Genomic DNA, 22784 nt, shown 5'->3' with positions numbered 1-22784 from the left:
CTGCTTATGTGCTAAGGTGGATAACAGGAAGGAGAAAAGGGGATGGAGCTCTCATTGTTTCCAATTTTTAAATGTGTGTAAATATGAATTAACTCACCAGTGTTAAAGAAATATGAGGAATTAGACAAAAAGACAAATTCTAGAATGCATTTAGCATTTAGTTTGTAATCTAGGACACTGATATTTTTTACAAATCAAAAAGAAAAAGTCTAACATTCTTTTTATAAGACATTTTTATTTCTATCAGCTTTCTTTTTTATATATTTACAACAACTATTCTATAAACCTGAAACAAATTTACAAATAAGAACCAAATAAGAATGAAAATCACTAACCTGAGTACAAGAACATTAATAGTGCCAAAAAGGACTACAAACATTAATGTAGCTGCCCAAGTACCTAAATCACATCCATGAGAATGTGGTCAAGTAATATTCACTATTAATGATGATGGCCATTGTAAATTTATGTTGCCTAATTTCAAACCTAAATGGCATATTAAAAGTCAATTTAAAGAATCTTTTAAGTTTCTAAACTGAAAAACTCAAGCATAACTAGTGTTTGTACAGACTATGTTGGAATTACATCTAGAACGTACATACAAATGCATTTAATGATTAGCATGCTCCAAGCCTCTTTAGCAGATACTTCAAATACACACATATGTGTGGGTTGACAGTTGCACACATATATGCCAATGTACATACACAAACAGAACAGTAGGAAATATAAGAATTTATATAGTAACCCTTACCACATTAGTATTTTTTTTAACCCGTACCTTCTTGTCTTGGAATCAATACTAAGTAACAATTATAAGGCAGAAGAGCTGGGGTTAAGTGACTTGCCCAGGGTCACACAGCTCAGAAGTTTATCACATTTCTCTTTAGTCACTTGCAAACTGTGAAATGACATAACTTTTCCATTCCTAAATTGAAGTGTGTGGATTCCTGCATGTCAGAGATTCAAGAACAGAATTCTAATTAAGGATGGCCTAAAACAATGAAAGGCAAGCTTCAGTAAGATTTTCATATCAATGAACTTCAGTCAAAACACTTTACAAGTGTCCCATTGTTTTAGGCCTATAACAATTGTAATTTGGCCTTAAGAAGCCCAAGCTGCCAGCTGTTTTATGTCATCTTCATCTTCTTTCCTCCTGGAAGATGCTGTAGGAAAAAATATATAAATCAGTGATTGGTGAGCTGCTACAAGGATCAAAAATCCCATATTTCATAAAAGCTGTTTAGGCATTTAGGTAATCTCCAAGTCCTTTAGAGAGGCTGTTTAATATGAGGAGAGGGGAAAAATGGGATTTCTTGGAGAACTAATGAATTCCCAAGAGCTCAATTGGAAGCTTACCTGCTCGGGAGGGCCGTGAAGAAGATGGTAAACTTGGCTGCCTACCAGGATGGGCTGGCAGTGAGGTAGAGGGTACACTTGGAAGTCGGATGTTTGTCATCTTCTTATTTAATTCTTCCTGCTCCAATTCTTCAAGTTCCGCCATCAACTCATCCTGAGCACAAGTGAAACAAAGAATGTGGCAGATTTAATGTCTCAAGAAGTAGGTTGGCTCCTACACAATAACAGGAACATCTGCTTTCTAAATTGATATGTGAAAATTCAATAAAATGGAATTTGTATTTTAAAACTAAACTCTTCTTACAACACTGAGCAATAATTAAAAATGAATATTTTGGGGTTTTGTAAATTTGATGTGGTTAATCTTATGATACTTCAGTAAACAGCCATTCAAATCATTCATGCTAGGGGAACACATAACCTCACTGGTTTCTGGAGAGTTTGCACCTGCCAGTTAATTTCATTCAATGGACCACTTCCATCCTCCTGTTTAGAAACAATTCTAAACAAGAGTAGTCTTGGAGGCCTACTGTGGCTGAGTAGAAAAGTCAATCAAGTCCCTAAGGATTTATCAAGTGCCTACTATGTGCCAGGAGCTGTGCTAAGTACTATGGATACAAAGGAAGAGAAAAAAAGACACTTTTTGCTCTCAAGGAGCAAGAACACAGCTTAAAATCATACAACTTGGGTTCAAATTCAGTCTCTCATATAGGAACATGATCAGGTTACCTCCTGTCTGAGCCTCAGTTTTTTCACCTGAAAACTGGAGCTAAGAATGCCTTTCCTGCCCATCTCTAAAGGTTGCTAATGGATTAAAGGAGATAATTTCTGAGTTCTATAAATTTAGCTGTTATCGTCTGAAATTAATGATAGCTCTATCTGCATCGCACTTCTTATTCTTCTTATTCTCCTCCTTTTCTTCTTGTTCTTGTTTTTCTTCTCTTCCTTTCTCTTCTTCCTCCTCTTTTTGTCCTTCTTTCTCTTCTTTCTTCTCCTTCTCTTCTTCCTCCTCCTTCTCCTTCCAATTTTCCTCTTCTTCTTTAAGAGTTTATTTCTTCCAGTACTGGTTAGCATGATAAAAAAGTAGTACCAAGGCATTCTGGAGCAGCTAGGTGGTGCGGTGGATTACTGGTTCTGGAGTCAAGAAAATTCATCTGCCTGAGTTCAATTCTGACCTCAGACACTTCCTGGCTGTATGACCCTGGGAAAGTCACTTCACCCCAATCATTTAGCCCTTATTGCTCTTCTGCCTTGGGACCAATACTTAGTATTGACTTGAAGACAAAAGGTAAGGGTTTTAAAAAATAAAATAAAATAGAAAAGCAACTACAATTGAAAAATTCTCTCCCTCCTCATCTCTACTTCCTGGCTTTTCTGGCTTCCATCAAGTCTCAGCTAAATTCTTGCCTTCAACAAGCAGCCTTTCCCAGTCTTCCTTAATCTTTGTGCCTTCTCTCTGAAGTAACCTTCAATTCATCCAGGACTTCTAGGACATAGATATACATACATGCACAAATAAATGTAAAATTGGAGTATATATGTATATAAATACATATATGCTATATAAATAAGATGAATACATATGTATGGGTACATAGATATTAAACATATATCCATGCATGTATCTTATTTGTACCTAGTTGTTTACACATTGTATCACCCATTAGACTGAGTTCTTTGAGCAGAAAGATTTTTTTTCCTTTCTTTGAATTCCCACCACTTAACACGGTGCTTGAAGCAGAATAGGCACTTAATAAGTGCTTCTTCACTTGACTTGACCACCCTGCTGCCAATCTGGTGATAAGCCTCTCAATGAAAGAATCACAGATTTATAAATCTGAATCATCAAAAAGGACTTCATGGGTCTTGAAGGAGTTCATTCTACTTTTAAACTTTTGGAATTTCTAGGAAGTTTCTCCTAGGAAATTTTCTCCTTCCACATGGTAGTTCTTTAATTAAAAAAAAAAAAGTATTTTTCCATGGTTAAATGATTCTTGTTGTCTCCTTTCCCTCTTCTCTCCCCTCTCCCAGAGTTGACAATCAATTCCACTGGATTATACATATATTATCACTCAAATCCTATTTCCATATTTTTCATTTTTGTAATAATCTTTTAAAACCAAAACCTCAAATCCTAAACCCATATAAACAAGTGATAAATTGTATGTTTTCTTCTGGATTTCTACTCCTACATTTCTTTTTTCTAGATGTGGATAGCATTTTTTCTCATAAGTCCCACAGAATTGTCCTGGATCATTGCATTGCCTTTAGTAGCAAAGTAAATTACATTTGATTGTCCCACAATATTTCAGTTACTTTGTACAATGTTTTCCTGGTTCTGCTCATTCACTCTACATCAGTTCAATTCACAACTCCACTAGCAATGTATTAGTGTTCTGGTTTTGCCACATCCCCTCCAACATTTATTATTTTGCTTTATTGTCACATTAGCTAATTGCTAGGTGCAAGAGGAGGTATCTCAGAGTTGTTTTGATTTGCATTTCTCTAATCAGGAGGGATTTAGAACATTTTTTCATATTATTATTGATAGTTTTTAATTTCTTCATCTTAAAACTGCATATTTATATATCCCTTGAACATTTGTCAATTGAGGAATTATTTGATTTCTTATAAATTTGACTTAGTTCTTTTCCATTCATTTTTTTAAGACAATTATCTTGTCCTCCTGGATCTTTTTTCCGCCATAACAAATATGCCTGGTTCTTTCAAACAGGAGCTCGTAAGATAAAACTATTAGAAATAAATAAAGCAACAAGAAAGCATATCATGGTCCCAGATTATACATGTCCCCCGTAGTTGAATGATGCTTAATTATTTATCATAGAAAATAAAAGAAATTATTATCACACTATTAACAAATGTGATTATTAAAATCCTCTTCTGGTATCTCATCACTTCATAGTGACACTGGGCTCTAAAACTATGCTAGAGAAACCTAAGATGTGGATCCAGTGATAGATATCTATATTTGTTGTATATTTGTTGTCTGAAGACCAACCAAGGCAGATGCAGAAGGTTGGACCCAAGATGACAAATATAGGGGTTGTGTGGAGGTTCATCAACTTATAAAGTTTGTCTCCTAAAGTGTAGAGGATGTACTATATGTGTGTATGTATATGTGTCTTTTTACATACATAAATAGGAATAACCCAGACTAATAAAATCACAAATCTCTGAAGTATTAAAATAAGAATTAAGAAGCACAATAGAAAAACCCATAGTATCTATTGTCTAGTGCTTTGCAAACCAACTATTAGATTATAGAATTTTTGAGTTAAAAGAAAAAATTGAAATCATGTAGTTCAATATTTCATTTTATAGATAAGGAAACAGAGACCCAGAGAGGTTAAGTAATTTATTTGAGGTCACACAGCTAACTAGTAGCAGAACTGGAACTGGAACTCAGATATCCTGGCTCCCATTTCATTTTTCCCTACATCCAGCCACAATGACAGCGATTAGATGCACATTAGTCTATATAGTCTATAAAAATCAATAATGCCCAAGTCTTACTCTCTAAGATTCAAAGGATATTTTTTCTTGGAAATTGGGTTGTACTTTTTGAATCTGACATATTATTCTCACTAATAATAATTTGAATATCATGTGGTTACAGAAGGCCAGCAGATATACTGTGATATACATGTGTCCTTGGAACAGAATAACTGAAATTTCACACAGCAGAGATACTAGCACTTATGATTCTAGTCTACATTACTGGACTGATTAGTTTTAATGAGACATGTTTGTTAGTAATGCCACTCCGCATTTATTTTGTTTCATAGTCTAAGAAATAAACACAGTCAGCTTAACCCTCTAATTTGCTATGCTCTTTAGCTCTTAAGTCTCTTCCTTGCAGAGTGACACAGTCTGCATTATGTTTTGCCCAGATGTGAAAGTATTCTTTTCCTCTTAATGGAGCTATTTAGGTTTCAATCACTAAAGTCCTTAACTTATTTACATAATCACATCCTGATTTGTCCTTATTTTAAGAGCCAAAAGCTTAATTGGTAGGCTGTTTGCCAAAATGTATTTTTCTTTCCTTTAAATAAAGGACTCCTGGATTGTTTTCCTCTAACTTGAAAAAATAAATCTATAACAAATATGTTGACTGAAAGTAGTATGGACAAAGATTTCACCTCAGCATCACTAAAAGCTGGGTTCAGCATTAGCATCTGACATATACTGGCTATGTGAGCAAACCATTTCACTTAATGTCACTGACTATGGGCAATCAAGTCAGTTAATCTCACAGTGCACTAGGAAACTCTTGAGGACTATAACTTGCAAAGTCGAAACTAATCTGCATTGGTAAAGGGAGTTTGCTCAATGGGAATGCTTTATGCCAATGAAATTCCAAGTCTACTCCAAAAAAGAAAAAAAAGTATAATGAATTGATAAATACTTTACATAAATCATTTGCAAACTCTGCATGATGAGAAAGTTTCAGATGATGGAACTTCTGAAGGCACTGACATTTCCAATGGACTTGGCTCTAATTTTCATTCTGTTGTGTTACTAACCTCATCAAAGTCATCACCAAATCCAACTCGCTGAGAAAATGCTTCTGAGATTTCCTGGGCGATATCTTGCTGTTCTGTGATCTCTTGCATCAGATCATCTATTTTGTTAATGTCCCTAGGGAAATAATTTTTATTGAAATATTTTATGTTTTCAGCTTTAAATTATGAATTTAATCATAGCCCCCTGAGAAAAATGAACCCATTTACTGTAAAGTCTTTGATTTTTCACCAATCCCTTGCAATCAGAGAAAAGCATATAAATCGTTTTTGATTTCTAAAAATCAACTTAGTAAATATTTGCATTCTGAAAGAAAAACCTTGCTTGCCAAGGGATACATACATCCCAAATGGCCTTTGCATTTGGGAATGATGTTATAAAAGGATTTAAGAAGGAAAAAAAGAATCTTCTTATGATAACAATCAATTTCTTTTGTAGTTAACACAAGGCAAAACAGCCTTTCTACAGTTTGGCTGGGAAGGCAAAGGTGGAGTATGAGCCATTTATGACAAGACATCATTTTGGTACCTCTGAATAGAATCCAGTTTTTGGTTGGATGGTAGCTATAGGTTACCAGGTACCATTCCACTTAGGTGACATCATAAGTGGTAATTCCTGGGAGTCACTACCAGAAGTGGACACTAATAGAAGCAGATGGGACAATGCAAGAATGTCCTTTTTCTGATGGCTCTGGGACTTTGGCTACGTGGTAGGTCCCTCAGAAGTCACTAATGCCACCAGCAAGTTAATTCTGGTTGCCAAGCTTTAGATCTACAGTCCTGAAATATGATACCCTCTTAGCAATTATAATACAAGCATTCAAACACCCATAGTGCTAGGATGCAGAGTGGATCAGAACATATAAGAGACAGTATAAGGGCTTTCTGTCCTCAGACTCCTTTACATGGCTCTTAGCAACCTCAAGCCTGACAATTATCTAAATGCTATGGACACCAAATTAATTCTTTATGATCCTCGAGGTGGATCATGCACTTGGCAAACCTGAGCAGATCTAAGGATTTTTTTTAAAACCAACTAGTTATACATAGAAGGAAAAAGGTTATTCTTCTCATTCAATAGTTCTTACGAGGCATGTCATATAAATACTGTTGCATTGGGACACTACCCTGAATTCCTCATGTAACTAATCAATTGCAATAGCCTCAGTTTCTGGGCATGTTATAAAACATTTGAGAATAACCATGGAAAGAATACAGGAAGTGGAGACAGGAAGGAGATAATGTCTGGCTCAAGAGATGAATTAAAATAGAGAGGGCAATCTGGGACAAAACTAAGACTGGATGTCAGGAAAGGAGTGGAAGTTAGTTGTAGTCTATAATTGCAATATTTAGCTTCTAATTATAGGATCTATTTTAGAACACAGGATGCACCAGGGTCATTAGGGGATTCTGACTTTGATAAATAAGTAGAATGTTCGCTCCATGGTTGTCAAAATGGCAAGTCAAACTGATTGTTAAGGGAGTTATGTGTGGCAGATTCTAGTCTTTCCTTTTCTCTGCCCTTCCCCGACTCTGTGGTACCAGAAATATCTTCTCTCAGGTAGCCTTTGCTCTGGACTCTATCCCTAGACTTCCTCTCCATCAAAACATGCTCTTTAAAAATTCAGTAAATCACTTAATTCCTAGTACAAAGTTAAAGGAAGGTGCTACTTTTTTCAACATTTAGATTTTAAAGTTTATCTGTAATTAGGAAATGGGTCCTCCCCCCCCCCCACTGGTCAAAGCAATTTCTTCTGGCAAAAAAGTAAAGGGGAGGCAGAGAGGAGAATATTCCTGTCCTTTGAAATCATATCATACAAAAAGGGGCAACTTCCTCATCCACCTGGGCAGAATGGGAGCCCTAAAAGTTGTTAACTCCTCCCCCCCAATAGAGGATATATTGCTTTGGGTTTATTGGAGAATATGCCAAATCACCTCAGCACAGATAAAACCCCTCTGCTTCAACTCAGCCACTTGTTCCTTCCTAAGAATACTTTCCAGAGAAGAAATTGCTGTCTGAGAAAGAAAACCAAAACCACTCACATATTTTCATGAACTGCTTTCATAGCCTTGGTAGCATAGCCCATGTTCCTTAACACTTCTGTGTTGGTATGGGAATTTTCCAGGGCTTCTCTCTGGAACTCAATGGTGGAAAGTGTGCCATCAATTTGAGTTAACTGTTTCTCAAACCTCTTCTTTCTTTTTAGTGCCTGTAATGCAGCTAGGTAAATAAGAAGTAAAGTTTAGAAAGCCAGAGGCCGATTCATCCATTTGACAACTATTAATTGAGTGCTTAAACAGTGCTTAGCAGGGTGGATTAGTCTGAGCCACATTGGAAACATTTGAAAATAAAACTTATCTTCTCTACCATATCTCACATTTCAATGGGATAGGGATTAGAACCTTTGGTTTTATTGGCATGACGGGTTCTCAGATAAAGCAATTCATTCTACCAATGCACACAGGGCATTTCAGGTAAAGAGTTACTACCAAGAACACTGAGAAGTGACATGCCCTGCCCAGTATCACATAGCCACCATGTCAAAGGCATGATTCGAGTCATGTCTTTATGGTTCTGAGACTGGCTCTCTATATGCTATGCCTCTCACAGGATTTCTCCATTCATGGAATGGTAGATCTAGAGTTAGAAAAGACCTAGTCCAACTCAATAATTTTACAGATGAGGAAACTGAGACCCAGAGAAGTTAAATGACTTGCCCCAGATCATACAGATAGTAAGTGATATTGCTGAGATTCAAAATTGTGTCCTATGACTTCAAATCTAAGAGTCTTTGCACCACACCATGCTTCCCCTTTCTCCCCTGCCCTCATTCATACTATTCTTTTTCTTAAGCCCTTAACTTCTGTCTTAGTATCAATTTGAAGACAGAGGGACAAGGACTAGGCATCCAGGGTTGTGACTTGCCCAAGGTCACAAAGCTAGGAAGTATTCACACCCAGATCCTCCTGTCTCCAGGTCTTGCCCTCTATCCAGCGTGCTACCTAGCTGTCCCTCATACATATTATTCTTTGGAAATAACTAGCAAATAAAAAAAGATGAGGAAGCAGCTCTCCTTTTCCATAAAAGACATAATGGAAAAGACAATGCAGAGCTCATAAATTTCAATATTTTAAAGATGTGTGGTGCCATCAATGAGGATTCTTCCTTCACTAATGTATATCACAGCCTTCTTTGCCTTGGAAGATCATATTTCTTGAGTTGATTGTAATAAAAAAAATGTTATACAATCAAATTCTCTGAAACAGGCTAGGCTAGTTAGACAACAGACCTATTCATGGATTTAGAATCTATTACCAGGCCCACAGAAAATGCTTTTGGCAGGGGGAGAGGAGGCCAGGAGCTGCCAGAACTTGTATTTTGTGGCCATAGCTTCTGAATCACCAGGATCACCAGGATCACCTCTACACTATGAAGAGGCACCTTGGGAAGATTTCATGAAAGCTAATTTTATACTGAAACATTCCTTATTGTTGTCATTTGTCACAATCATTAGAGCTAGTCAAAAGGTCTATTTGTGAAGGAATATAAATGTGAAAACAACTAGAAACTAACTGTCAAAGACTGTTGTGAACCCCATAAAGGATCTGAAGACGTTAAATTGTAAGGTTTTACTGCCAGCCATGTAAGATGATTCCAATGGGGAGGTTGTCAATTGATCACAAGAAGAATGAATAAATGAATGAGAATTTTTGCGACAGAAATGAAGATAAAGAGTAAAGATTATGTGTGCATGCCTCTATGTGTGTGTGCATGCAAGTCTTGCTGGGTGAGAAAAATAATTATCTCCCTCCTATATCCAATTAATTGATTTTTTAAAAATCCTTCCTCAGATACTTCCTATCTAAGTTATCCTGGGCAAATCACTTAACCCCAATTGCCATGCCTAGTCCTTGTTGTTCTCAGAATTGATACTATGACAGAAGGTGAGGGTTTAAAAGAAAACATCCCCTTGGATTTTCTCAGGCCCAATTATATGATGCACAGCTAGGGTCCTGAGAAGAATTTGGAGAAAATGGGGCCAGAACTAGAAATATAATGGTGCATATGTTGGAGAGAGAGGGAACAAAATAAAAATGAACACAACATTGAACTATTTCCAGAGCAGTGAACAAACATATATTAAATGCTTACTTTGTATAAGGCAATAGAGATAAAAAGACAAGTCAAAATATAGATCCTGACCTTAAGGAGCTTCTATTCTAAAGAGAGAGAGAGCATGCAAACAACTATGTACATACAAGATATACACAACTTAGGGGGCAGCTGGGTGACTCAGTGGATTGAGAGTCAGGCCTAGAGATGGGAGGTCCTGGGTTCAAATATGTCCTCAGACACTTCCCAGCAGTGTGACCCTGGGCAAGTCACTTATCCCCCATTGCCTAACCCTTACTACTCTTCTGCCTTGGAGCCAGTATTGGCTCCAAGATGGAAGGTAAAGGTTTAAAAAAAAAAGATATACACAACTTAAAATGAGAGACAATTTCATAGGTATGGTTCTGGGTGGAGTAATTGGGGAGAAGGGATAGTCCTCTTGCAGAAGATAGGAAGATTTCAGATGAGTCTTAAAGGAACTCAGAGAAAAGATTTTCTACAGTTAATCAAGAAGTGGGAAAAAAGGTGGCTTTTGCAATCCATCTAAGATTTAATAAGACTTCACAGAAGAATTAAGACTTGCCATTCTATGACAAAACTGAGTTCTTCCTGACTCTGAGGTCTTGTCCCCTATTCACTATACTTTTAGACTTTCTGGAAATATGCCAAATAAAAGTCTGTTGCTTTCATCATAGAATGTTTCTGACACATAATAGCTATGTGATCCTGCCTCTCCAGGGCCCCAGGCAACTAGATGAAAAGTTACTGCACAGTTATCTTTGTTGAAAGGAGTTTCCTCACTAGGGCTTCCCTGAAACCAAGGAAATTGATTTTTTTTAAGGAAGGTTATATGGCTTAACTGGATATATCCAAGGCTCAGAACATGGAGAAGGATCAAAGGATCATAGATTGAGAGCTGGCAGGGACTTATATGGGCAGGAAGTCCAGTTTTCTCAATTTACACATGAGGAAACTGAGGGACAGCAAGACTAAGTGTCTTTGTTTTGGGTGGAATTTGAAAATTAGGCATTTTAGACTTCTGGTACAATGCTCTCTATACTACTTCATACAATAAGATAGCATATAAGGGACAGCTGAGTAGCCCAGTGGATTGAGAGTCAGGCCTAGAGATGGAAGGTCCCAGGTTCAAATCTGACCTCAGACACTTCCCAGCTGTGTGACCCTGGGCAAGTCACTTAACCCCTAATGCCGAGCCCTTAACATTCTGCCTTGGAACCAATACACAGTATTGATTCTAAGATGGAAGGTAAGGGTTTTAAAAAAGAAAAATAAAATGATAGCATATAATATGTATTAATAGAAACATATAATACAATAATAATGGTACTTATATAACACTTTAAGGTTTACAAAAGGCTTTACAAATATTAATTCATAACAACCTGGAGAGTAAGAGGCTATTGTTATTCCCATTTAATAGATGAGAAAACTGGGAAAGAAAGAAGTTATGTGATTTGTCCAGGGCCATAAAGTTTTTAATGATCTGAGGCTAAATTTGAATTCAGAACTTACTGACTCCAAATCCAGCATTCTATCCCCTATGCCACCAACTGCCATCACAAGGAGGACAACAGAGTAGCACCTGACTCCCAAATTGGAACAACAAAGAGATATAACTATAGATGATGAATTGCCCTGCAAGAGATGACATTTATGCATCATTGCACCAAGGTCTTGCCATCCCTCCCAAATTATTATTCCATACAACAAAGCAAAGAAGGAATGCTGAGAAGGTCCAAGAATTTGATAGAAACTTGTGGGATCTCACTCAGGTGACTCCTCTTCTGCCCTGATATTAGGCACAATGTACCAATTAAATGAGACTAATCAGAAAATGAAAGTTGCCAACATCAAAGGTTCCAGGGAAAGAAGTTTCCAACAAATTGAAAAGGTGCCAGGAAGGAGAAAGGAGCATGCCTTGAGCAGAGATAGCTTTTTGCAAGAAAAATCAGGCTATCAAAATCAAAAGTTTTTAAGATTACCACATTGATCTGGGTTAAAAATATCAATATTGTGTTGAAAACAAAAGGAAAAGATACACCCCTCCCCCCAAAAAAATCATCTTCTAGGATGTGTTCTGGATTCCATTCAGACAAAACCCAGACCCTAGACCTTCTACATATTAATAGACAACAATACATTGAGCCTAGAGAAGGGAGAGACATTCAATAATAATTTGTATTCTAGAATAGATACTAAAAGGGGTAAAAATATAAATAAAAATCAGAAAATGCATCCATATACAAATACTCCCAAGTTCCTTCTAATGGAAGTATTTAGTACTTAGTCAAACCTTCCACCTCATAAAGAAATCTCCTCTGCTGGATCTGACCAATGATCAGTCATCTACCTTGGGACCGAAACTAACAACAATCCACATTAATATAGATGCAGCCAGGGACCTTTGGGAAAACTTATAAAGTTTAAAAAGTTTGTCTTCAAAGGTCCTCCATTTCTCTTTTCACCCTTTCTTCCTCCCACTTCTTTGAAGCCCTAATGCCGAACACTGGCTCCTCAGAGGCCCATACCCTTCCGTTCTCTTGAGATCTGTCCTCCCTAATAATGAATGGCTTATGCGCTGAATCTTTTCAGGCCCCCTTTTGTCCTTTCAAAATTTGGTTGTATTATGTTCTATTCCCCCTAGACCCAGCTTCTGCTGAGGGTTATCTAGTCAATTAATAGAATATTAATAGGTCAAGGTGGTTTAATACATCAAACCCCTCAAATAACCAACTAGGAAGAGGGTATTATATGGTAGAATGAATTCTTGATCTAGAGTCAGACCTGACTTTGAATCCTATTTCCATCACAGACAATCTGTTTAGCTTTGGGCAAGTTATTTAACTTCTCAGTCTCTGTTTCCTAATCTAATTTTTTAAAAAGAGAGGGAGAGAGAATAATAATCATAGATTTGCTACTAGGTTAAATAAAATAATATCTATAGAGCACTAGAGTGTTAGCTATTATTTAATACTTAACATTTCAACAACAGGCTATAATGTTTTAACTTGTTTTGTTAATATTCAGTCATGTCTGACTCGTCATAACCCCATTTTGGATTTTCTTGGCAAAGATCCTAGAGTAGTTTGCTATTTCCTTCTCCAGTTCATTTTACAGATGAGGAAACTGAGGCAAACAGGGTTAAGTGACTTTTCCAGGATCACATAGTCTAAGTTTAGATTTGAACTGGGAAGGGAAGTCTTCCTGACTCCAGTCCAGGGACACTATCCACTGTGCCACCTAGCTGCCCACAGCTTTTAACTAGTTCAGAGATTTTAACAAAGGAAGAAAGCTGATAGGAGAAATATTCTGAGCTAAATGGGCCTTTCCTAGAATTTTTCATATCTGATTATAACAAAGCAGCTGCCTACTAAGCCTATGTATCAAGAAAGCCCAAGGTAAGCCTTTGATTTAACCTACAACAAAATGTACATTCTACCTAAAGGCTTCCCTGTATGGCACAAAGAAGCTGTCAATCTAAAAAATGTAAAACCAGTAACATAGATTAAACTGTAACTTTCAAAATTGTAATAACCTACAAAAGGATAATCTTCTGTAAACAGAAGAATGACTGATAGTCATGAATGGATCTAGAAAACAGAAAATTGGATTGTTTAAGAGCATGTCAGTTTGTATTCACCACTCTTGGAAAATGGAAAAAGAATGTATTTTGGCAATACAAATATTCTGATTTACTGTAAAGATATACTCTATTATCAGAAGCTACTGGAGCTTGAATGAGCTTAAGACCTTTTTATTTTCCTTTCTTCATAAACATTTACCAAGGAATCTTTTGATTGTTAATTAAATTTCCATATTTGTGCCTATAATATTTTGTATCCTGTGACCTTAGAGCTCAGCAATGATAGACTGTAATGTAAATACAGTAGTCCGTTTTGATAAGCTTCCTTAAGCCTACAGAAAAACCCTGTGTTACTGTAGTAATTATTCAGAAAAGAAATTCAATACTTGGGTTAGCCACCAGGTGATTTTGAGGTTATTGATGGTTCACAATCCCAAAGCTAAAATTACAACAACAAGATCTTGCTGACCCTGGCTTTCATGACAAGGAAGTCAGAAATCTCAAGGGCAGCAAGAGAAAACTAGGGATTCCAAGAGGTCTAGTGGAGGATAAAGTGCACATTACGAGCCCGAAGCACACAATTAGTACAAAGACATGAAAGACAGGAAATGGAACATGGGGTGAGAAATACATCCAGTAGGCCAGTATGGCTGGAGTATAGAGAGTAAGGCAGTAATAGGTAGCAAACGGGAAAAGGTATGTTGTTCCTAGGTTGTGAAGATCATTAAATGCCAAACAGTAAATTACTTATGGACCTAAGTAAGAGGGAGCCTCTCGAGTAAGAAGGTGAAGAGGTCAGACCTAGGCATTACTTTGGTAGCTCTGTAAAAGATAGACTGAGCTAAACTTGAAGCAGGGAAACCAAACAAGAAGCTACTGTGATAGTCCAGGTGAGAAATGATGAGGGCTGACTTAGAATGAGGGCTATCTGGAAGGCGACAAAGGAACATAAGGTTGAGGGATACTGTGGAAACAAATGCATCAGATTTGTCAAGGAAGACCAGTAGGTCTAAGAGCAAAGACAGTAAATTTGGTTTTGTTAATCCTCCTCTAACTTTTAAATAGCATTATTAACTCCATTTTGTGTGTTTATCCACCATTTTGTGAAATTAAGTCTCAAAGTCATCTGAGTTTGGAAAATTCACAAAATTACTCCTCTCTCCCAGGAGTCACCTAACAAGGACAGTCACAAAACAGTTCCTTTTTCCTTCTCTCTTTGGTGTCTTCTGATTATCTCCTAGTCCCCTCAACCAATCCTCATCCTTACCTCATTATCTCCCAATTCTTTCCTCCAATAAGAAAACACATATCTTAACCCTTTCGTTCTGTTTTTCATTCCCTCCAAACTGCATATCAACTGGATAAAAACTGATTTAGAGACTGATACACTGTGGCACAATCGAATGTAATGAACTTCTCTAATGGAGAATGTGGCAATGCAATGATCCTGAACAACTTGGAGGGATCTACAAGAAAGAACACTATCCACATTCAGAGGAAAAACTGTGGGAGTAGAAACAGAAGAAAAACAACTGCTTGATTACATGGGTGCAGGGGATATGGCTGGGGAGGTAGACTCTAAATGAACATCCTAGTACAAACATCAACAACATGGAAATAGGTTTTGATCAAGGGCACATGTAATACCCAATGGAATTGTGCATCAGCTACAGGAAGGGTGGGGAAGGGGAAGGAGGGAAAGAATATGATTCTTGTAACCAAGGAATAATGTTATAAATTGACTAAATAAATAAATAATTTTTTTTTAAATTGGGGGGATTTTGGCCAAGAGCCTCAAATCTGGTTTGTTTTAAAACTGCATGGATGGCTAAATAAATAATTTGTCTAGATGATTTCCTTATTATTTATATTTATTATTTTTATTAATTATACATATGTATATGATAAAATATACTATTATATTTTATTATTATATCTAGATAGTTTCTTTATTTCAATGTAACATTTCTCATCCCCACCATTATCACCAAAAACAAATTTCTGACATATTTTGCTTTACATAGATAAATACATAAGTATATTTTAATGTCTAGCACTTCAAATATTACCTATCACATCTTATGTGATACCATATGAAGAATTCAGCTTGGTACTTCAAAGGATCTATAATCAATATGGGCACTCCTTCCACTGGTACATTGGTATCCATGCCTTCTCATCTCATGCAACTCCTGTCTATGAACTCTCATACATCCTCCACTGAAGTTCTACCCAAAATTCAGAGGGTCTTCATAATGTATGAAGACCAATGGAACAAGAGGGCTGTCCGTAAGTTATCTTTCACTCTTGATATATGATGTCCCTGCTCCAACTCTGGTTATACATATTTCTGATGATATCTTTTATGATGTTATCCTATATGTCACTAATGAGAATTTTCAAAAATATTTTGCAGTCAATTCTAAGGCCCATCATTTATATTTCCATGTGTCATGGTGTTGGCCATTTGAATTCACTGGAGACTATGGAATTCTATGACTTGTAGGCATATAGTATAACTGGAAAAATATTTATATCAAAAATATAGACCTTTCTTTTAGTAAGCACTTTGGAGCCATTGAAAACATGGAATTTCTCAATGGTATAATGTTAAGACTATTAGTCTTGTAGTTGGAGGACTTAGTTTCAAATCCACATTCTGTATCTTATTACCTGTCTGACTTTGGGCAAATCATTTATTGCCTCTGGGACTCAATTTCCCCACATGTAAAATAAGAAGGTTGGAAAGCTGACCTCTTGAGGTGCTTTCTAGCTCTACATCTATAATCTTTGATTGTATTCCTTTTCATGTCTAATTTATTGTCCATCTTTAGTATTTGTTCACATATGTGTGAGTAATAGATATGTATGTGTAGGAATATAATTTTTTCTCTATTCCTTATATTCCTACACATGTATATGCATACATATAAATTTATATACTGATAGAAAAGTGCAGAGTCCATCCAAGTACATACTATTATTTGGGCAAAAGACATTCTTAACATACTTAATTGTTCCTATATAAATATTATAGATGTTCAGTCATTTTTCAGTTGTGTCTAACTCTTCATGACTCCTTTTGGGGTTTTCCTAACCATTTCCTTATTAAGATAATTTCACATGTGAGGAAACTGAGGCAAGCAAAGTTAAGTGATTTGCTCAGGGTCACACATCTAGTATCTGAGGCCAGATTTGAACTTAGGTAGACAAGTCTTACTGACTCCAGAGTTGGCACTCTCTCCATTGTGTGATCTAGCCCTTCCTGTGTAGATAATTAGGTGAAACTCCTTTGAGTAATTGTACATTTCATTGATTAAACCACATAATATCCCTGGACTTGACACCATCAATATCCACAAACAGAAGGCCTGGAAAATACTCTTCCTCATGGATTATGACTTCCCAGACTCCATGACAGTGGCAAATTCCTTTAATGAGTACACAATTCTTTGCTCTATGCCTTCCCTGATATTAATAACTATATGTGGTAGAGATATGAGAGAGAGAGAAGATTTTGCAGGACTTATGGACCAAGATGCATCTAGCTCTAAAATGCAAAACCCAGCATTCCTATGGAATATCCCCGGGGTTGTTGGCAGTTGGAGAGAAGTTGGGGGTTTGCTGTCCACACTGTGGGAGAGGAGAAACTTGGCTTTTGAACTTACTCTCTGTCTCTCTAGGGCTCTGAGCAGTTGGAGCTGAGAGGGGCCTTTTATGTCTCTGTTTCTGGGATTGTAAGTCATATTTTTCCTTGGAGGCTTTTGGCTGGCCATACTAAGAAGAGAAACTGGGCTTTTGAACTTGGTCTCTGGCTTTCTGGCTCTGAACAGTTGGAGTTGACCAGGGGGCTTTTTTGGTCTCTGAGTCTCTGACTGGGGGACTCACATTTGCTCTCTGGAGTTTGAAGTTGGCTGAGAGACTTTCGTGAAGCTTACTTGGCTTTTGGACTCTGGTGGGGTTGACTTGGTTACTTGAAGTTCTCTGACTTTGGACAGTTGAAATTGACAAGAAGGAGAAATTTAACTGAAGAAGAAGAAAGATCTTGAAAAGCCTTTGTCCTCCATCTCCCTGTCTAATAATCACAGTTTGTGACTGGACTATTTTCTCAATTTTACCTTAGTTAGACTAGGAACTTCCTCATCCCCCTTACCTCAGTTTCCCATCCTGCTATCCCAATAAATTCCTTACCTGAGAAAGAAACTTAGAGTATTTTATAATTCACTCAGGGGGGAGGGAAAATTGGGAGGAGAAGGGTGGCAGTTGGAGCAGGGAGTGAGGGAGGAAGGAGATTAGAAAATAGATCAGCCATCATTAGGGATCAATAGGCAGATCCCCCAGAGCAGTCCCTTGTGTACCAGTATCCCTGTGTGTGTGGCATTCCCAGCAGCATTTCTCTGTCCTCCATTACCAATAAGCAGCCTCAGATTCCCTCAACAGTTTTAGGTTCCTGTAGCAGCCTCTCTAGACACAGCCAGAGAGAGAACAGCAGCCATTTGTAAAGTAACAGGTTTCCCCTGTGAATCTTAAAACTGCTCAGACTATACCTTAGAAGATTTGGTTAAGATATTCACCATTTTTAACAATGGAGGTACTTGGTCAGGAATGTATTGAGAACTTTAAAATTACTCTACCCTACTCAGACAGTGCCTTAGGAGAAGATAAAGTTGCAAATTCCTGATTGAACAATGAAAAGTCCCCAACTCTTACTTATAGTGAAGCAAAAACCCTAAGCTAGGTGGTCTATTTTTAGATCTAATACAAAAGGGTGCTAAGTACCTATAAAGGTTAAATTAATCACTAAAAGGTCAAGCAACTTACAAAAGGCAAGCTTAACAAAAGAGGTGTGAAGTTTTAGTCTACCCAGAGAAGGTGAGAACTAAGAATGGGCAGTCCTGGGAAAAAGCATCTACTGTGATTGGTAGATGTGAAAATTTAGGGGAGGTGACATAAGAGAAAGTTTCTTTAAAAGGAGAATTCAGTTCAGTTTGTTTTTAGTTGACTTTGGAAGCTGAATTGGAGCTCTGAACTCAGTTCAGGGGTTCAGGAGTTCAAAGGAGGGTCTCTGAACTCAGTTCAGGAGTTGAGGATTTCAGTGAAGGACTGGTGCTTGCTTGGGACGATCTTCTGGTGAGTAATAAAGACTGACTCTCTCTCCTTTAAGGCTCAGGCCAAATGGCCTAGGTCCTTTCTACTATTTTCTCTTTTCTCTCTCTCTCTCTCTCTCTCTCTCTCTCTCTCTCTCTCTCTCTCTCTCTCTCTCTCTCTCTCTCTCTCTCTCTCTTCCCCTTAATTCCTTCATTTATATTAATTAAAATCTCCATAAATCCCAGCTGACTTGGGTATTTTCATATTTGGGAATTTTCCCATGGAGACCACTTATTCTTGATTTAAATCAAGACACTAAAAATTATCTTTACAGTTTGGCCGAAGCCTTTACAGTTTTGGCAATTCACAGTCTTGGCAAACCATATTTTCATGGTTACACCCCTCAGTTCATCCTCTCTAGTCTCAAGCAGTAACAGTTTTCTCTCAGTTTACCTTCTCTAGTCTCAAGCAGTAAATAGTTTCATTCAGTTCATATCTTTATTACATATAGGTCATCAAAGTTCTTTCTATTGTGTTAAGATTAAAATTCTCTGGAAACTGTGTCTTAATTTATAAACATTTATTAAAAAAAATTAAAAGAATGGATCAGAAAAAGAAAAGGCGTCTCATCACAAGTGGTTGACCATTCCCTTACCAAACCTCCACTGGGCTCCAGAGCTGCTCCCAAGAATACCATCTTGCTCCAAAAATCCTATCCAAAGAGCCCTGGACCTTTCCTAGACCCAAACTTATATTTTCAGTGATGTCACTTTTCTGAATCCCTCTGATTTGGCAGACTCCAACTTCTGTCCAGGTCAGAAGCCAGCCTTCCAGATGGCAGGAGTCATGAGACAAGAGGCAAGCATCTTCCGGGCTCCAGAGAGGCAGCAGGCCTCTGGCATCACCCCCAGAGTTTGCATGTCCCCCTTACTTTAAGTACTTTGTTGATGTATAAGCATCAGCCTTTGTTCTTAATATAATCTAAGGGTGAGGTTCAGAGAATGGACTATTTTCAAACTCAATATGAAATTTTTCTTTTAAAACCCAAGGCTGACCTTAGGGTACCAAGAGAAAGAAAAAGAGTACAGGCTAGTGTTGAATTCTCACAATTGTTATACACAAACCTATTCCAGTGAATCTTATGTGATTTTGACATGGGAGACCCCTTGTTGAAAAGCATCTAAGGTGACATTATATGCCAATTATTGGTTTAATAATGAACAAACAACAGAATCCCTAGAAGAAAAACAAATAACAGAAATAGTAGAATTCTCTATTTTCTGTACTTTTCAGCCTAGTTAGTGACTATAAAGATATAGCCTTTGTAAAATATAATTCGTGAAAACCTCTGTTTCCTATTCATATCATCATCAAAGGTCTCTCAATACATGTTTAGAATGTTCTCATAAAAATTTTATAGAGATGGGAAAGTAGGCAGATACTGATGCTTTCCCTGTCAGCTTTCCAGGTAGTAATAACATTCATGTCTTTTTCTGAATATTTAGTAACTTTCTCTCTTTCAGAAACTTTGAAAACTGATACTTCAATTCCCTAAAAATTGGGTCACCACCAGCAAGGACTCCTTCCATATATCCTTGGTCTACTACAGCTGTTCTTGTCTTTTTCTTTTTTGCATTCTGGATTCATTTATAGCAAGAATGTCAAGATTAATATGACTTTAATTTCTCCAGGAGAGAAATGTCCACTCTGTCACTAGACAAGGATCTCAATTTAAAGTACAATTAGAGTACAAGTTAATGTTTTTAGATAGCCTAAAAATTGATTCTTAGAGCCTTTCCCACCCTCCTCCCTCCTTTTTCTACTCCCTTTCCATCAATTTACAACCAGCTGCAGAATTGGAAGACGGCCAAATAGGACTGAGGGCCATTTTGTATTCTTTGTTTCATGGACTGTCAGGACCAAGGAATTTATCACCAAGAGACCAACCTACTGGCAAAGAGCCTCTCAGCCTTTAGCTAAGTTGTCTCTCAGAAAGTAAATATAGCCTTTTACTAGAACCAAATTCACAGCTTGTCCAGCAGTGTAGAACCTTCTTGGGCTTACACTCTGTTTGGCATAATCTCCAAGAACCCAGGGAAGCCATATATTGTGATGAGGAGTAGGAAAAAAAATTCAACATTATAATGTAAACCTAATAATGAGAACATGAATTAAATCATGTAAATATTTTGTTCACATTTCAGTTCTCCAGGTAAATGTCACCACCCAAAAATACAAACAAATGGAATGTCCAAATCCTGTCTCCACCCAGGCTTGTCAAACTGGTTAAGTGGTTATAGAAGTTCTGAGACAACTATAGCATTATAATTTCTGTTCTGTTAGTATTGTTTTTAAATATATATATATATATATATATATGTGGTTATATATATGGTATTTCCTAGGAAGGGAGCTAAAATTACTTTCTGAGTCTTAATTCTAAGTACTTTGGCAAACTATATCACATTTTAAATGTATATATTGGGGGGCAGCGAGGTGGCCCCCAATAGAGTTCAAATCTGGCCTCAGACACTTCTCAGCTGTGTGACCCTGGGCATGTCACTTAACCCCCACTGCCTAGCCTTTACCATTCTTTTTGCCTTGAAACCAATACACAGTATTGTATTGTATTGTATTGTATTGTACACAGAAGGCAAAGGTTTTAAAAAATAAAAATAAATGTATGTATTAATAGACAATACACACCCTAAAATTTAAAACATGAGAGGAAGAAATGAAAAAAGCATGCCGAAGTATAGTTCCAACTTATATCACAATTCTTGCAAAAATAAATCATGTACATGTCATTTAAAACAAATGAGAAGCCAAGGCTGCTACCTAGCAAACACTGAGAAATAGGTAGACTATGCTCTAGACCTTATATGGTATTATAGAAGTTTGGTCTGAGAACAATATAATACTGGAATAAACAGAGCTTCTTTTCTGAGATTTAACCCTAGGTTGACACTAGTGCTTTGTAGGTAATGGGCACTTAGTAAATATTAAATCACTGAATCAATAAATGACACTGGCATACAAAATGAGAGAGAATAAAAAGAGTCTATAAATGAAATAAGAAAAACAGTACCACCTAGAGGCAAAGGCCAAGAGGATGAAAACAGAAGATTGGGAAGATATTCCTGTGGGCAACAATTAATGACATTTACAGCCAGATACAGGAGGGCAGTCTTGGGAAAATTTAAGTACAGTTGCTTAGAAATTAAAGGTAGAATATGAACATATATTTCTGTATCTGAACCAATTCCCAACCAATGGTGGAAATTTAATATCAATTAGTCCCCTTTTGGGGCACCCCAAAACAACTTTTTTGATTTTAAAGGAAAATAAAAAAGTTTGCTTTAAGACTAAAACTAAGGGTAGGGTGGCTCAGTGAATTGGGAACCAGACCTGGAGACAGGAGGTCCTGGATTCCAATTTGACCTTAGACACTTCCTAAGTGGTGTGACCCTGGCTAAGTCACATAAGACCTATTGCCTAGCCCTCACCACTCTTCTGTATTGATTCTAAGACAGAAGGTAAGGGTTTAAAAAAAAAAAGACTAAAGCTACACATTTGCTTCTTCTTTCTAGCTTAAGCAGGGTGGAGGCAAGCTCTTTGTTTATCTGTAAACAACCCTCTTGGATAGTGAAGAAATGAAGTAAGATAAGCAGAGCCAAGGCAGAAAGAAGTGGATATGCATGCTCTGTGGGGCCATTCTAAACCTCAACTAATTCCTGGCACCCAGTGGTCTTACTTCTTGACAGATGGAGGTCTGGCTAGAGGCCACCAGGGCTCAAAGAGGAGGTGACTAAGAGAGAGTCAGCCCACATATGACTGATGCCTTTTCTTTCTCTGGCCTGCTTTTCATTATTTAATAAATAATTATAAATTAAGATACAGTCTCCAGAGAAATTAAATCATCACTTAGTTAAGTGCTCCTTATGCTTGGAGAGGCCCAGAAGGTGAAGATCTTTAAATGTCAAAAAGAATATTTTATATTTGATCCTAGAAGAAATAGGGAACCACTGAATTTTATTAACAATGATTTTATGGTAAATGGTAACAATAGTGAGATTAG

The 22784-nt window shown here is 37.1% G+C and overlaps 1 protein-coding gene across 1 annotated transcript in view; it reads right to left on the bottom strand.

Annotated features, from left to right (window-relative positions):
• Positions 1–215: 215 nt before the first annotated feature.
• Positions 216–22784, bottom strand: part of CHMP4C (charged multivesicular body protein 4C) — a 42328-nt gene continuing 19759 nt past the window's right edge. The window contains exons 2-5 of the mRNA XM_001366963.4: positions 7944–8121; positions 5904–6018; positions 1360–1513; positions 216–1166 (exon numbers count right to left, since the gene is read on the bottom strand). Of these exons, the coding sequence (XP_001367000.2) occupies positions 1105–1166; positions 1360–1513; positions 5904–6018; positions 7944–8121 (509 nt within the window). The 3' untranslated portion in view covers positions 216–1104. The remainder of the gene's footprint in view (positions 1167–1359; positions 1514–5903; positions 6019–7943; positions 8122–22784) is intronic.

This window comes from Monodelphis domestica, chromosome 3 (assembly GCF_027887165.1).
Source record: "Monodelphis domestica isolate mMonDom1 chromosome 3, mMonDom1.pri, whole genome shotgun sequence".
NCBI lineage: Eukaryota > Metazoa > Chordata > Mammalia > Didelphimorphia > Didelphidae > Monodelphis > Monodelphis domestica.
The sequence above is the reverse complement of the archived record's forward strand: the minus strand, read 5'-3'. Positions and strand labels throughout refer to the sequence as shown.